At 42.7% G+C, this 15,626-nt stretch overlaps 1 protein-coding gene across 1 annotated transcript in view; it reads left to right on the forward strand.

Annotated features, from left to right (window-relative positions):
• DOCK9 (dedicator of cytokinesis 9) overlaps positions 1-15,626 on the forward strand; it is a 176,683-nt gene that overhangs the window by 118,385 nt on the left and 42,672 nt on the right. The window contains exons 31-35 of the mRNA XM_015557496.1: positions 2,232-2,365; positions 4,377-4,491; positions 7,393-7,459; positions 10,264-10,311; positions 13,133-13,200. Coding sequence (XP_015412982.1) covers positions 2,232-2,365; positions 4,377-4,491; positions 7,393-7,459; positions 10,264-10,311; positions 13,133-13,200 — 432 coding nt within the window. The remainder of the gene's footprint in view (positions 1-2,231; positions 2,366-4,376; positions 4,492-7,392; positions 7,460-10,263; positions 10,312-13,132; positions 13,201-15,626) is intronic.

Here is a 15,626-nt window from a genome sequence, read left to right on the forward strand (position 1 = left end):
TAAAGATTTAAATTCTTGTTCCCAAGGAATGCCTTTCAGGGAAGCCCCACCTATGAACTGGGTTTACCAGTTGTTTTCTGGTAGCTTTAGCAGCTCTTCTTTTAGTCATCAAGGAATTTGCAGTTAACTTTAGATCTAGTGCCTATCCTTTAAGAACAGACTTTCTCCTTACTTTTCCATTTAGAAGAAGTCCTGTTTCCATGAATATTGAGAATGCTCCTTCAGCAGTATTTGTTGATGTCTTTGAAACATGTTGCATGAAAATTCTAAAACTGATTTATTGCTGGATACAGACTCTCTGAGATTTTAAAGGCACAGCTTCTTAGGCTCAGGGTTCCTTTTATCACCTACTCAGTGTTGCCCTGGGATGTCTGTATAGAGGGAGAGAGGTGGACTACACCTCTTTTTATTTTACTTACATGTTGTGTAAGATTTTTGAAAGTTATGCACTAGGCCAGGATATAAAGTATAAACACACACGCATAACATATAGGAACATAATTCTACTAAGCATGTTGATTTTGATTTATTGCATTTCCATCTGTTTTCCTCAGATTAGGACGGTAGTTCTGGAATTGAGCCTAAAACTCTGAGAATTTAGGACCTAATTTTACTGAGGGACCTTTTTCTCCCGAGTTCTGTGTTCTACATTATATATGAAGCCCAAGTATATCAGGAGGACTATAATTATAATTTGGTCATAATGTGTGTTTCTTTTCTCTCTCACTATAGAAAAAGGCTCATAGTTTTTTCATAGGGTTTTCACCTGCTCCTTGTGACAATCAGTCATATCGTTTCTATTCTGGGGAGCCGCCTGTGGCCAGGGGTTCACATGTTCCATCCTTCACTTACATCTTTTAATTCCTCTGGCTCTTCTTTTCTTGGTTTTAATACACTGAATTGGTTTCAGGGATGGTGGTGGATAAACCCGAGTGTTAGGTCGGGAGAGGGATTAATTTAGAAGTGTCTTAGTTCATGGCAGCTAGTTTGCATGCTGAAACCTGAAATGGCCAGCCCATTGTGAGGTACCAGGTAGAGGCATCCTCAGCTTGGGCATGGGAGACCGTGCTTACAGTTTGCTAGAGTGGTGCCAAAAGGCTCCTCGTGCCCCTGCACAGCCAGCCAGGCCTTTCCGAAGGAGGCGTGCGTTTTGGTTCAGCACAGGATGTACGAGTCTCAGAGTCAGTTTTAATTATGTGATTTACGCACATCTTATCTAAGCAGGAAGTCAATCAGTCACATTGAAAAATTGCACAGCATCGTGGTGGGTGCTGATTTCTGCCTTCAAATGCTGTTTTTATCAGATGTCACGAATTTTATGTCCAAGTTAGATTTCCTGTCTGCTTGTCACTATTTATTGCAGAGCTTCCCACAAATCCTCAGTTCACATCACTCATATTGTCACAGTACTTTTCATGGAGTCCTTAGGCCAAAAGAAATACCTAAGTACTGTTTATTAAGTACTTAGAACCAAGTAACCTAAGTACTTATATGCTAACAGCATAGTAGGCATTTGAAAAAAAATACCCATAAATTTAAAGAAAACCATTTGTATTATTTTTAATAACCACAACTCTTACTAATGGGATGTGTGTGTCTGTTGGGCACTGCCCAGCTTCTCCAGTTTTGAATCAGGTCGCTCATAGCCCTCCTCATTTTGTTCCACATTGATTTTTGCCCAGTACTTGCTTTTTATCATAGCAGCCGCCAAAAATACCCCGCTTCACAAATATATGACATCATCGAAAAGAATGTAGCATGATCTAATGCTGAAACTACAGTTTCCGACAGATGTCAGGTATCGTTGTGTTTTCCTTGAAAATGTGAACTATCCCAGGACACCCCTCTAAGTTTTCTAGGGCACCTCAGCACACAGTTTGAACACGGTGGGTGTGTTGCATGATTTAATTTTTTTTATTTGATAGTTGTAGGTGGTTTTATCTTTTAAATATTTTTAAAAGTCTTCATTCTCTCCCATTCTGAAACAGTATGTGCTCCTTTAGTCTTCGCCATCAGAGGTGGTTTCTCATAAGTGAATTGGTAGCTATGGCTGAATGTTTCTGATTAAAGTTAGTTTTTATCTACTTAATAGGTGATTGACTGCAACTCTTGGGCCCAATGCCTAACAGAAAAAAAATAAGTGCCATAAAAGTAATTTTTCTTTGTTTAGTGCTTATCTGTACTTTGTTCTGTCTCACCTAAACTTTGTTCTTGGCTTAATTCTCATTTAGCTTCTCCATATACAACTTCGACTCCAAACATCAACAGTGTGAAAAATGCTGATTCGAGAGGATCCCTCATTAGCACCGATTCAGGGAACAGCTTTCCAGAAAGGAATATTGAGAAGAGCAATTCCCTGGATAAGGTAATTTCTTTTCAGATAATGTGTTTCTTATAACAAATAGATTTAGCCCAAAGTAAACATATTTCATGTTCTAGTGTTCATTGTGTGACCTTTAAAACAAAACCACAAAAACCTTTGAACTAAGTAGTAACTAAGAATGGGGCCCATTCCCTGGAACCCCCTGCTTCCTGTTTCCAGAATACCAGATTCGGGCAGTGTTTACAATTTGGCAAGTGGTTCTGGCAGGTTGGAAACTAGGGAAATCAGAATGCCACTCATTTAGAACCCCTGAGGTCTGTATGCCGGAGAACACCATTTATAACACAGCTGTCCATACACACGGGCATTGGTTCCAAAGCCAGCTCCAGAAAAGATTAATTGACCATACAGGTGATTCCAGGGTAAGGCTTCATTTCAAATCACTTTTTCACACTGCCCAACCTCAGCCCAACAGATCTTCCTTATATTAAACCTTCTGTCTTGAAATGATGAAGGCTCAGACTATTTGGGACTTTGTGGGAATAGATAAAGCTTGGATTTAAACGTGAGACCGTGACAGGTTGATCTCACTTGGCCACTGTTGTCCTAATTTATTTCAAGGTATAGGCAAGCACATGTACGTTGAATAAACAGGTGAACATTTAGGGATGTATTCCTAGCTCTCAGAACATGGGACACATCCTTCCCCGGCACCGGGTTTGTCATCTCATCACACGTTTCCGTGGCTGGCATTGACATGGCTGTCCGTAACGGCTGTGTGTAGAGGTGTGTGCATCGCAGTGTGGGGTGTGTCATGACCTGTCGAACTTCTCCCTTGACCCTGACATGCCTTCGCGTGTAGAGGGAGAAGCTGCTCAGGAGGCACTCCGCCTGCGTCCTACGCAGCGCTGGCCAGGAGGAGGAGGAGGAGGAGGAGGAGAGCGGCCAGTCAGCCAGGAAACACCGAGCCACTATGGACTTCTCCCTTCTCACCATCCCGCCTCTGCCCGAGGAAACCTTGCCTGCGGCACCTTCCCTCCCGCCGCAGGAAGTGCGGAGTCCTCCCAGCGGCTCTGAGGAAGTGGGTGGGCCAGGTGATGCATCTGCACCCCGGTTTTGCCACTAACAGCTCCCATATTTCTTCCTTGACTACAAATATTCATGGATGTTATGAATTAGACCTATTTATCATATTTTTTTTCAATTGCCCACTAATACCTTGAATGAGAGAGAGTTTTTTCACTGATCTTTCTGCTTTGGTATTTGGCAAAAAAATTTCCCTGACTTCAGTTGGAAATGTAACTTTGAGGATTTTTGAATCTTCTGTGTTTTTATCATGAGATGCGATTCTTGGGTTTTTTTTTTGTTTGTTTTTTTTATGTGAACCCTTTGAACTTGTGAACCTGCTGTCTAGTGGCAAAACTGCCCTCGCCCTGCATCCTGAGTTTTCTGGTGTTTGCGGTGTTGAGCTAAGCTGATGATGGCGTGACCTCATCAGCTTAGGGTCTTTGGCAGTGCTGTGCTGAGGTGACCCCAGTTTTTCCTGTCGGGCACCTGCCCCTGGTCTTCCCCAAGGGTGCCCCCTGAGGTAACTGAATGGCAGCAACTCAGCCCCAGGCTTTTATGGCTGGCACTCAGCAGCACCATAGACCTCTGCTGTCTCAGCCACGGACGTTTTCCTGAGGATGTGGTTGGTTCTGCAGTGTCGTCTGAATCATCATTCCTGCGAAGGAAAAAGAGTGACAGAAAAACAGAGCAACATTTCAGAACTAAGCTGGTAACGCAACGATGGTCATCCAGTGGGAAAGGCTGGCGCCTCTGGCTTGTCCCTTAGGAGAGTGTGCTCAGGAGACGAGCCAGAGCGTGTGTGGAGCAGCACTTGTGTGTATTCGGGGAAGGCGCCTGATGTGTGTTGACAAATTATCTCTACCTTCCAGTCGGAATGATTGGGCTCAACTCTAAGAACCTTTCTCTTCCAAGGTAGAAAAGTGAAGCTGATTTTGTGTTACCTGCTGTTGAAGGAGAAAAACCCACCCGTATTTCCTTTCTTTAGCACCAACAGAGTGGCACTTTGGGGAACACCATGGTTCGCTGTGACAAACTGGACCAGTCTGAGATTAAGAGCCTACTGATGTGTTTCCTCTACATCTTGAAAAGCATGTCTGATGGTAGGTAAAAATGGAGATATCTGCTTTACTTTCCTTGTTTTGGTGTTTGGGTTACTTTTTAAAGATTATAATTGGTTGAAAGGATATAAGGATTTAAAACAATTTTCCTCCTTGTTTGAAATACATGTTGATTTTCTAAATGGAGTAGAAATAGAAGTCTTAATTTGGAAAAGTATTTTTATTATTTTATTCTAGAGAATGAGTCCTAAAATGTGAATGGGACTATTTTATACATTTATGTTGAACTTAGACCTACCATCTTAACTAAAGGAGGCAGCTGCAGAGAAGCAAAGCAGCTTTTTGATTTTGTTTTAAATGTCATTGTTTAAACAAACATACTGGCAACTTGCACAACTTGATTAGTCTGTTTCTTGAATTAGAAAATACAGTGTTGGGGAACCTCAGCATCTCTTCCATTTAGAGTGTGCGACATTGCTGGCTTTACCGGAAGCAAATCGTGTTATTGAAATATCCTCTCCTGAGGATCTTTTTTCCATTGCTCTTCAGAGAGAGCGGAGAGGAGGAAGGGAGGAGAGAGAGAGAGAGAGAGAGAGAGAGAGAGAGAGAGAGAGAGAGAGGAACACTGATGTGAGAGAGATACATTGATTGGTTGCCTCGCGCACGTGCCCCTTCAGAGGCAGGGAGCAAATCCAAAATCCAGGCACATGCCCTTGACCAGGAATCAGCCCTGAGACTCCTAGGTCTGTGGGCTGATGCTCTAACAACTAAGCCACAACGGCCAGGGTGTTCCTTTTATATCAGGCTTCCATTTTAGCAGCAATACAGCCTGATCTTACAACTCAGATGTTAGGAACAGCATACGTGTCCTTAAAGTGCTTCAGGACTGGATTATTTCATTCTTCTGTCAGTTTGTTACCTTTAAATAACTAGTTAAAAAAAGAACAAACAAGATTTTCTTTGATGACCAAATGCAAGAGCACTGGGCACTTATTCTGATATTTGGGTTATAAAGTTGAAATTCTTTTCATTAAGTCAAAAGTTCTAAACTTTCTATTATGGTAGTGACTTTTAGCCAGAAATGATCCTATTTTTTCTATGTTGAAAGATTTTTAAAAATATTTTAAGTTTCAAATAATAAATATGGTTTATAACATAACTGCTTTTTAAAGACAAATACCAGAAATTTTGCATCCAAGTGAAAGTTATCCTTTAAAGTCAGCCCTTTGGAAGGCCATGCACAGATTTGAAGATACAACAACCTCTTCAAAAGAGTTTTATAGTATTTTTTAAATTACCTGAAGCTATTCATTTCTTTCCTTTATAATTAGAGTTTTTTGTGTGTCATGTTTCAGAAATCTTCAACTATCTCTAGGATCATGAAGATATTCTCCTATATTTTCTTTAAAAGCTCTATTACTTAAATTTTCACATTTAAAGCTTAGCTACCAAGAATGGATTTTTGTGTATGGAGTGGGGTAGGGGAGAAATAGTCTTCAGCATAGTTGACCAGACAGACAATCAAAATCGATTGTGTAACTCTTGTGTCTATTCTTTCCTTTATTCCACACTTAACGAGGACCTTCCACATGCTGGGCCCTCACGCTCCGTGCCTTCTTGTGCCTCCTCCCTTCTTCATGGAGCTTGGCTTGCTCTTCCCTCTCTTCTCAGCCAGTAGCCTGGCCACTGACCGGCCACACATGTCTGCACGTTGACCTGGAGAGGCCCACCAGCGTTCAGTTGGCTTTCTGGGTTCTCACAACACCAGGATGACCAGGTTCAAATAACCAGAGCCTGTCACTCTGGAATCTAAACTCAAAACCCCTGAAAAATGGAAGCTCCCTGACCCACCCTTGTCACTGGCCCAATAGGCCAAATACGGCTTTTAAAATCAGGTGTACTAAATTAGAGAATAACTTAACTTCCCTGAGCCTTCATTAGCTTCTCTGTAAATTGGCACTCTCTGCCCCTGTGGTGAGAATTTGATGGTATACTGTATGTGACATCATGAGACCACCTAGCACAGCGCCCACACATAACAGATTCTCAGTCTATATCCCCTGGCTTCCCCGTATGTCACTGTTCCTGGCAATGCAGAGGAACAGTCCACGGCCATGCATCTTCCTGCGCCATCGGCATCTCTACAGCCACCTTCTCACTCAACCTCAGGCTCCCAAATCAATGTCTCAGAGAGAAATCTCTTCACCTGTTTCTGAACCTCAATGTAAAATACTATAAGAATGTAAAAATATTTAACCATCCAATGATAACAGTCTGTGGAGTGTGCTAAATGGTTAAGGGTCATACACAGAACATACTTCCTGCAAATAAATTTGTAGAATTTGCTTTAATTACAATAAACAGATGGTCTCAATGAAGAGTAAGTGTGGGTTCTTTATCAAGAGTATAGTGTAGCATTGTGTGGGGAAGCAGGCACTGCTTGTTTGGAGGTCTATTTAGCAGTATCTGTGGAAGTTGAAAATGCACATACCATTTGACAGAGCTATTTCACGTCTAAGAATTTGTCCTGTAGACGTAGGTGGACAGGTGTGCAAAGACCCATGCAAAAGATGTGTGTTCAAGCACAATTCATAATAGCTGTTGGTCAGTGCACATCACCGCAACGGTTGAGCAGCCTTAGCGTATCATTAGCATATTATGCTTGATTGGTGGAACCAGACAACCAGACACTTATCATATTGGGCTTTTATTATATAGGCTAGCACTAGATGATGTACAAAGATATTAAACTTCAAGGTTCAAACATAGCTTCTTTAGATTGAATAAGCCGGTGGTATGTGTTATCCAGGTGGGTCACTGTGGTTCGTCCTCTGATTAGCTGTAAAAGGGGGCAGGGTTTGGAGGCCTCCTGAGATCTCCTCCCACCTCATAATGTACAGAATGCGCATCATGACTCTGACATGATAAATGTTTACTTTCTAGATGCTTTGTTTACGTATTGGAACAAGGCTTCAACATCTGAACTGATGGACTTTTTCACAATATCTGAGTGAGTAGCTTTGTTTTGTTAATTGCCTCTTGATTTTTCCTGGCCAGTGAAGAGGTGTGAAGAACACTGTGTAGCTGAACCAGGAACGCAGATATTCATATCCATACTCTTAAGCTATTTCTCCTGGAACATTGAGATAGATCTAGGCCATATTGTTGAATTAAAACTCAAAGGGCAAAACAGTGTGTGTAGTATACTATGCATGCTTCCGTGTGTGTGTGTAGGCCCGATGCACAAATTCGTGCACTTGGGGGGTGGGGGTGGGGGTGTCCCTCAGTCTGACCTGTGCCCTCTCCCAGTCCAGGAGCTCTCGAGGCATGTCTGACTGAAAGGCTCCTGCCACCACTGCTGCACTCGGCAGCTGTGAGCCTGGCTTCTGGCTGAGTGGCAGTCCCCCTGTGGGAGCACACGGACCACCAGGGGGCAGCTCCTGCATTGAGCATCTGACCCTCGCCTCTCCCCCCTCTCCGCCCCCGCCTCCCCGGTGGTCAGTGCACATCATAGCGACCGGTCGTTCCACTGTTGGGCTGAAACCGGCTTTCTGAAATCCCCCGAGGGGTCCCGGATTGTGAGAGGGCACAGGCCAGGGCAAGGGACCCCACCAGTGCACAATTGGGGCCGAGGAGGGACCATAGCAGGGCTCCAGGGCATGTCCCGCCTGGCTCCCTCAGTCCCCATTGGCTAGACCCCAGCAGCAAGCTAACCTACTGGTCAGAGTGTCTGCCCCCTGGTGGCACATCATAGCGACTGGTCGACCAGTCAACTGTCTGCCCCTTGTTGGTCAGTGCACATCACCGCAACGGTTGAGCAGCCTTAGCGTATCATTAGCATATTATGCTTGATTGGTGGAACCAGACAACCAGACACTTATCATATTGGGCTTTTATTATATAGGATAGCACTAGATGATGTACAGAGAAATTAAACTTCAAGGTTCAAACATAGCTTCTTTAGATTGAATAAGCCGGTGGTATGTGTTATCCAGGTGGGTCACTGTGGTTCGTCCTCTGATTAGCTGTAAAAGGGGGCAGGGTTTGGAGGCCTCCTGAGATCTCCTCCCACCTCATAATGTACAGAATGCGCATCATGACTCTGACATGATAAATGTTTACTTTCTAGATGCTTTGTTTACGTATTGGAACAAGGCTTCAACATCTGAACTGATGGACTTTTTCACAATATCTGAGTGAGTAGCTTTGTTTTGTTAATTGCCTCTTGATTTTTCCTGGCCAGTGAAGAGGTGTGAAGAACACTGTGTAGCTGAACCAGGAACGCAGATATTCATATCCATACTCTTAAGCTATTTCTCCTGGATCTGATCCCAGCACCTGCTCTCAGGAGCTCATGACTCAGTGGTCAGTGACCAACCTTAAATTATTAGACATGAGGTTGTTATAAGAGATAACTACTAGTACTCTTGAGTACAAGCCATTTTAATAAAATAATAGAAAATGGATTAGCTGAGTTGGGTGGATGCTGCATTAAGTTGAGCCTAACCTATCTCAAATAGATGCAGAAACTGAGATAGAAAAATTGCTATAATTTTTAAATGTATGATAAGTAAAATCTTACATATTACATATGTTATCTCATTTTTTCTCTTTAGTTTAAGTTTCTGGTTTTCTTTAAGATCATTACACGAATCCACAATCCATTATCCAAAACTGCTGGGGCCAGATGATTTTCCAAATTCAGAACTTTTTGGATTTTTGAAAAATTTGCATATAGAGTAAACTCCATAAGACCTCAGCAGGGTCTCAGGCAACACCCACGGTCAAACACATTACTGCTTCTGCAGTAAAAAATTATTCCTGCAGTACTGTCATTATTCATAACCATTGGGTAAATCATAACGATAAGTAGTTTTATGTTTGTTAGTGGGGTCCTGATTCATGGCCAAATGAATTTGCACAAACTCACTATGGTGCTCTGAGCTTTGTGCGTTTGGTTCATAGTCCCATGACTTCTCTCTGATGATTAAAGGTGGGAGTTGTCACTTGGTGAGACGGAATTCAGCATCAGAAGAACTTACTGGACATTATTTTAACTGCCTCTTATTAATTTTATGCTTTTTTAAAAATCAATATTGTGGGTATATTAAAACAAAACAAAAGATGATGTCTGTAAGGGGCCAGTCTATTTACTTAAGCCAAAAGAGAGAGCTCCTTACATAGATTTGAATGAGCACGGATAAGCAACTCAGAGCAGTGCAGTAGGGCATACAGTTTCCATGGTGGTTTCTAAGGCACACTGCCTGGGTCCACATCTGAACCCTGAGCGGATGGACAGTCCTATGGGTCCTAAGCCTTTCTTCTGTGTGGCTTTCAGCGCCCACCACAATTCTGGCAGCAGCATAATATGGGGCCTCCGTTGCAGGTTAGAAATTTTATCTTGGTTTAGAGGGGCCTTCCAGAGAATTTCTGACAAGCTGAAGTTAAGAGGCTCGTACCGTGGTCAGCAAACCACGGTTTGCGAGCCACATGCGGCTCTTTGGCCCCTTCAGTGTGGCTCTTCCACAAAATACCATGTGCAGACACGCACGTTCAGTGCGATTAAAACTTCGTGGCCCATGTGCCGAAGTTGGTATTTTCTGGAAGAGCTGGTATTTTGTGGAAGAGCCACACTGAAGGGGCCAAAGAGCCGCATGTGGCTCGTGAGCCGTGGTTTGCCGAGCCGCAGTTTGCCAACCACTGGGCTAGTAAGAATTTATTGAATGTGTTATTGTTGATGGGCTTAAATAAACCAATGCATTGAAAATAATTTCATCTTCGTGTTTCCCTGATAACCTTTCATCCTGTCTGCAGGGTCTGCTTGCACCAGTTCCAGTACATGGGGAAGCGATACATAGCCAGGTACTGTGGGGGTTTCCGTTTCAAGTATTATGTCATTTTCTGTATTCCTTGGATCTGCATGTGTGGGAATTGTCATCTGTGGTGATTGGCAGTTGGGATTCTCATAAACAGCCATGAAGGCAGTTGGCAGGTCTTTGGACTGCTGCCATAAAATCTGTTTGCATCTTTCGCCTACATTCCTTCTGTTCCGTTTTCTCATGCATATCTCTTGGAAAGATCCGCCTTTGTGGCCTGTTGCTACACTTCTAGCCTTGCTTCCAAGTTCTCCCTCACGTCCTGTTCCTCTGTCTTCTTTTTCTCCTCTCCCACTTCCGCTTGAGGTGTCTTCTGGCTCTTTTCTCCTTCCCCGATTATTTCTCCTTCCCTGTTTTACTTTCAAAGGTTGTTTTGTTTTTTTTTAACCATTCCGTCTTCCAACTTCAAAGACACTAATTTCTCATCTAACCACATTCCTTTTTCCTTAATGAGAGAATGTTTTCAGTCCATCTCAAATGTGTTTGGACTTGCACAAAAACTAAAATTGAGCCTTTTCTCCTCTACTTCTAAGTAAGCTACCCGCGCCTTTTGTTTTTACCCAACCAGAACCCTGTGTGGAGTATCACAAACCCACACTGCCCTGTCCCACAATAAACGCTTGGTTCTGCACTGAGTTTGGGGAGAGCTAGAAACTCATGGCTGACGGGTACCCAGGCAGCTCCTTCTTGGGAGGTATTTCCCGGAGCACGTCTTGTTGTTACCAAGCTCTTACCCCTGCCCGGTAGCCATTCAGTGTGTCTGTGTTTCACTCCATGCTGTGTGTTCTTACGGGTCCTGGTCTAAATACCATCTTTTTCTAATGCTATTGTTTTTAATAGTTTAATTATCAGTAAACATTTGTTTTAAGAAAATCTTTAAAATTTAGTTGTAATTGAGTTATTTTCTCTTACCTATAATTTTGTTTAGTAGTAATGAAATAAGAGATTTTTAATATGTTTTCTGTCTGCATGAAAATTTTGCTTTTTATGTGAATGTTGTTCTTCTCTTGGGATATTTGAGAAATTTTCAGAATTACGTTTTATGTTAAGTAAAAGTATATGTTTTCTTTTAAAAAGGCCAAATTTAGAGAGAATATTTTATGCTTTCTTCCTATTAATATTTTCTATTTTTAATAGAAATAGGTTGGCACTTAAAGTTTTCTAATCTTAATTCTTTTATTTTTATCATAACAGTAATTTTTACATTGGAGATTTTGAGTACCAAATGCAAGTATACACAAGGTATCCACATACAGTATATCCCCCTTGACTTTGTCCCGTGGAGGTGGGCAGTGTATTTGTAACAAAAAGGCACTGAACCAGGCAAGCTTCCCACCCTTCCTGCACTCACTGTGACCTACGTCACGAGATGACATTAGGAAAATGTGCAAAATAGAATAACATGCCTCAGAGCTGAACGTGGTGAATGTGGGAAGCTGACATTTTTCTGCCCCAACAAAATATTTTAAAATTGGGTTTTGTGAAACCGTTAACTTATTTTTCAGTGACTACACATTTGATTTTTTAAAAGGAAATCCTCCAACTTCATAAGTACCTTGTATATACTTGCATATAAAAGTATGCATCTTTTGACCACCTTAAAAATGGATGAGCAGGGGATAGTGGAGGGCTGGGGGGGCGGGGGGGGTGCTTTGTCACGTGCTCTGTGGAAAGACACACCATGCTTTGTAGAAAATCACCACGGTCTCTGCATGGGAAAACGATTCTGAGCGGTGATTGAAACGTCATCAGTGTTTGCTGTTCACGGTGGTCTGGTTTAATGAGTACTGCGCCTTCTCATTGTGTCACCTTGAAATCACCCAGCAGCATGCTGCCCGATGAGATCCCATGCATGCCCTGTTCTACTCCACACGATAACACAATGAGGGAGACGGCTGGCTAAGGGATGGGGACAGGCGTCATTCCAGCACTGGTCTCATTTTTCTTCTGCTCTGGTGGTGGTACACGACAGGAATTTAGCTGTTTGATTGCTAACCCAGATCACTTTTCTATTTTCTTTACTTGACTGCTGACAAGTTTAACAAAGTGTGTGGCTCTTCTCCTTCCTGCCTGGGTAAGAATAAAGGTGTTAAAACTGCTTCATATAATCCTTCCCATTGCATGTTTGTTCTCTGTTTCTTCCAATGCATTATTTTAATTTTTAAAAGTTTTTTGCTCTTTAATAGCACATATAATTTAAAAAGATTTGTGGTGTTTTGGCAGTTGTCAGAACACTAACTTTAGCACCATGTTGACTGGTGCTCAATTTTTTTCTTTTTAAAAAATATTTTTAATGTTTTTTTAATTGATTTTTTAGAGAGACAGGAAGGGAGAGGGAGAGAGAGATAGAAACATCAATGAGAGAGAAACATCATCAGTCATCTGCCTCCTGTACGCCCCCTACTGGGAATCAAACCCATGACCTCTTGCTGCATGGGTCGATGCTCAACCACTGAGCCATACCGGCTGGGCTCCATTTTTTTCTTTTTAAGTAGCATCTCTAAAGTACTTTCTAAAACTGAAAAGTTCTCTGCTTTGGCTTGGTTTTCGCTTCTCCGTCGTCATTGGTGCTTTGCTGTGAGCTCTGTGTGTCTCTGGCTCACAGACCAGCTCTCTGTGCTTGGTTCTCGTGTGGCCCGTCTGCTCTCCGCTGTGTCCTCGCCTCACTAACGCTCCCGGTCTCTCTGCAGTGTAACAAGTCTAACTTTTGCTTCTATCCCATTTCACTCATGTTGCAGGAACCAGGAAGGGTTGGGACCCATAGTTCATGATCGAAAGTCTCAGACATTGCCTGTTTCCCATAACAGAACAGGAATGATGCATGCCAGATTGCAGCAGCTGGGCAGCCTGGATAACTCTCTCACTTTTAACCACAGTAAGTCCCATGACATACCATCGTAACAGCCAGCCATCTCATGTGACAGCTCAGAGGGGAGAGCCCCAGGCCACACCACACACCACATCACCAACCTGACTTTTCTTCCAGCTCAGAGCAAGTAGGATGAAGAGCTCAAGGCGCAGTTCCCTTCCTCGGAGGAGAATGACACAATGTGGACCACGGTCAACTACGACACCAGACCTAAAAGAGCTAGCCCCTTGGCCCCAACCTCTCTGGTTGTGTTTTTAAAACAAAATCTGGCAGGTTCAATAGCCAAACATTCTATGATATTTTTAATTTAATATTCGGATTCATTGCCTGTCACCAATTTATCATTGATCTCCCCCTTCGCCCCTCCCCCCCGCAATGTCTGAGAACATCTGGGACAGATGTTGTTCGCCCTGATCCCACGCATGTAATTGATCAGCGTCCACATTCTGACATTCCAGCTTAGAATGTATGTTTAACTGCTGTGAAACCATAAAGCCGGTGAATCAATTTGTGAGGGTGTGGAAAAGCCAATAACAAAGTGACTTTTTCTGTGTTTTCAGTGTGAGAAAGATATCAAGTGTGCTTGGAATTTCTGTAGACAATGGTAAGATTTAATCAGGTTGAAGTCTGCTTTCCAAAGGCTGCTTCACTTGCCAATCGAGACCTTCTGTTCATCTTGCCTTCCTAACTTTGGTGCTTTCTAACTGCACAGTAGAGACTCTGCCAAAACGTGGGCCCCTATTTTTTACTTTCTTCCGTCACCAGAGGGGATGTGCTGTTCCTAAAATTTAAGTGTTTCATCTTCTTAAGGGTTTCTCAAAGCAGAAAACCTAAAAGAGATCAACCATGCAGCACTTTGAAAACTAACGTGACCATTTATGATAAATACTGTTTCCATTAGTGGCGTGTTCTCTGAATTGTTCCATCTTTTCTCCAAGCATGACATAGCTAGTTATTGTTCATTCTGGACCATGTTTGTGCTCATTGTAAGTAACGTCTTTAATACATGGTTATTAATATCTCCTCATCATTTCTAATCATAGGAGCTCCATTCACTGTGACTTCCATGCCTCTCTCTTACTGTAGGCCAGGAGTAAAGACAATATTCCCATCACATTACATTGAAAATACAGCCGACCCTTGAACAACATGGGAGCCAGGAGCACAATCACCCTCACTGTCAAAAATCCTCGTATAACTTTTGACTCCGCCCAAAGTTAACTACTAATAGCCTATGGTTGACTGGGAGCCTTATCGGTAACACAAACCGTTCATTAACACGTATTTTATATAGTATATGCTGTATTCTTACGGTCAGTTATCTAGAGAAAATAATGTTATTAAGAGAATCGTAAGAAAGAGCAAATGCATTTACAGTGCTTATTGGGGAAAAAAATCTTCCTATAAGTGGATCCATGCAGTTCAAACCCGTATTGTTCCAGGATCAGCTATAGGTGGAAGTAAGAAAGCTGAAATCAAAATACAGCAGCTTCCCATTCTTCCTCCCCTGGCCACATTAAGTGTAATGGGCACTGTCTCTCTTTATAAAAGTCTAGGCTGAATTTAAATCGGGATTGTGTCTGCCACATACTGTATTGGTAGCTGCGTTCTGACTGACCTGTCGAGAGTGCATCAGTGACACGGCTACAGCTACCGTCCTTGACGGTCCAACATCGTGCCTGTTCGGGCTTCCCTAGCTCTGCAGACAAGGGATTGAAACAAACAAAACAGGGAGCTTTGTCATGTTCGGTCTTCATTTCCTAGTTAACAAACAGAAATTAAAGTTCCACTAAGCTGCAGGACCTGCTCCACTGCCTTAGCCCCGACCATGTATAACACAGGGACTGCCTCCCTGTCAGTTGACATAAATATTTAACCGTTAACACATGTCTTAAAAAGAATCATAAGCAGACAAAGGCCCCACCTCCAGAGATAATCATTTAGGAAACACAGAAAACAAACAAAAATAAGAGGTCAACAGGCGAATAACTAATCCGCTAAGATGTGCAGCAGCTCCTCCCACTACGAATGGACTTTGGGGTAGTGGCTTGAACTGGAGGAGAGAGACAGCTGGCTGGGTTCTGCTGCCAGAAACCACATTGTTAACACAGTTGATCTCCGTTCTGTCTTCCTGCTGCCCACAGAGGGCCTGGCCTTCTTGCCTTTCTTCTTCATCCTGGAGTTTTTTCTTTAGTCCGTTTTCAGTGACATTAATCCTCAATCAGTTTCTTCTTCTTCTGCCTTCCCAATACACAGCGTGTAGCGATTCTCTTACCTTTTGCCTGTGTTCCTACAATTCCTGCTCATTCCCAAGTGGATGTCTCATAGTCCTTGCATCTTCCCCTGGGTCTCAGTCTTCATTATAGCTCTAATTCTGATTATATGTATTTGGGTGGCTTTCGCCCTTCCCTTTCTAGTTTTTTGAGATTCAA

The sequence above is a fragment of the Myotis davidii genome, unplaced genomic scaffold (assembly GCF_000327345.1).
Source record: "Myotis davidii unplaced genomic scaffold, ASM32734v1 scaffold133, whole genome shotgun sequence".
In the NCBI taxonomy this organism is placed as follows: domain Eukaryota; kingdom Metazoa; phylum Chordata; class Mammalia; order Chiroptera; family Vespertilionidae; genus Myotis; species Myotis davidii.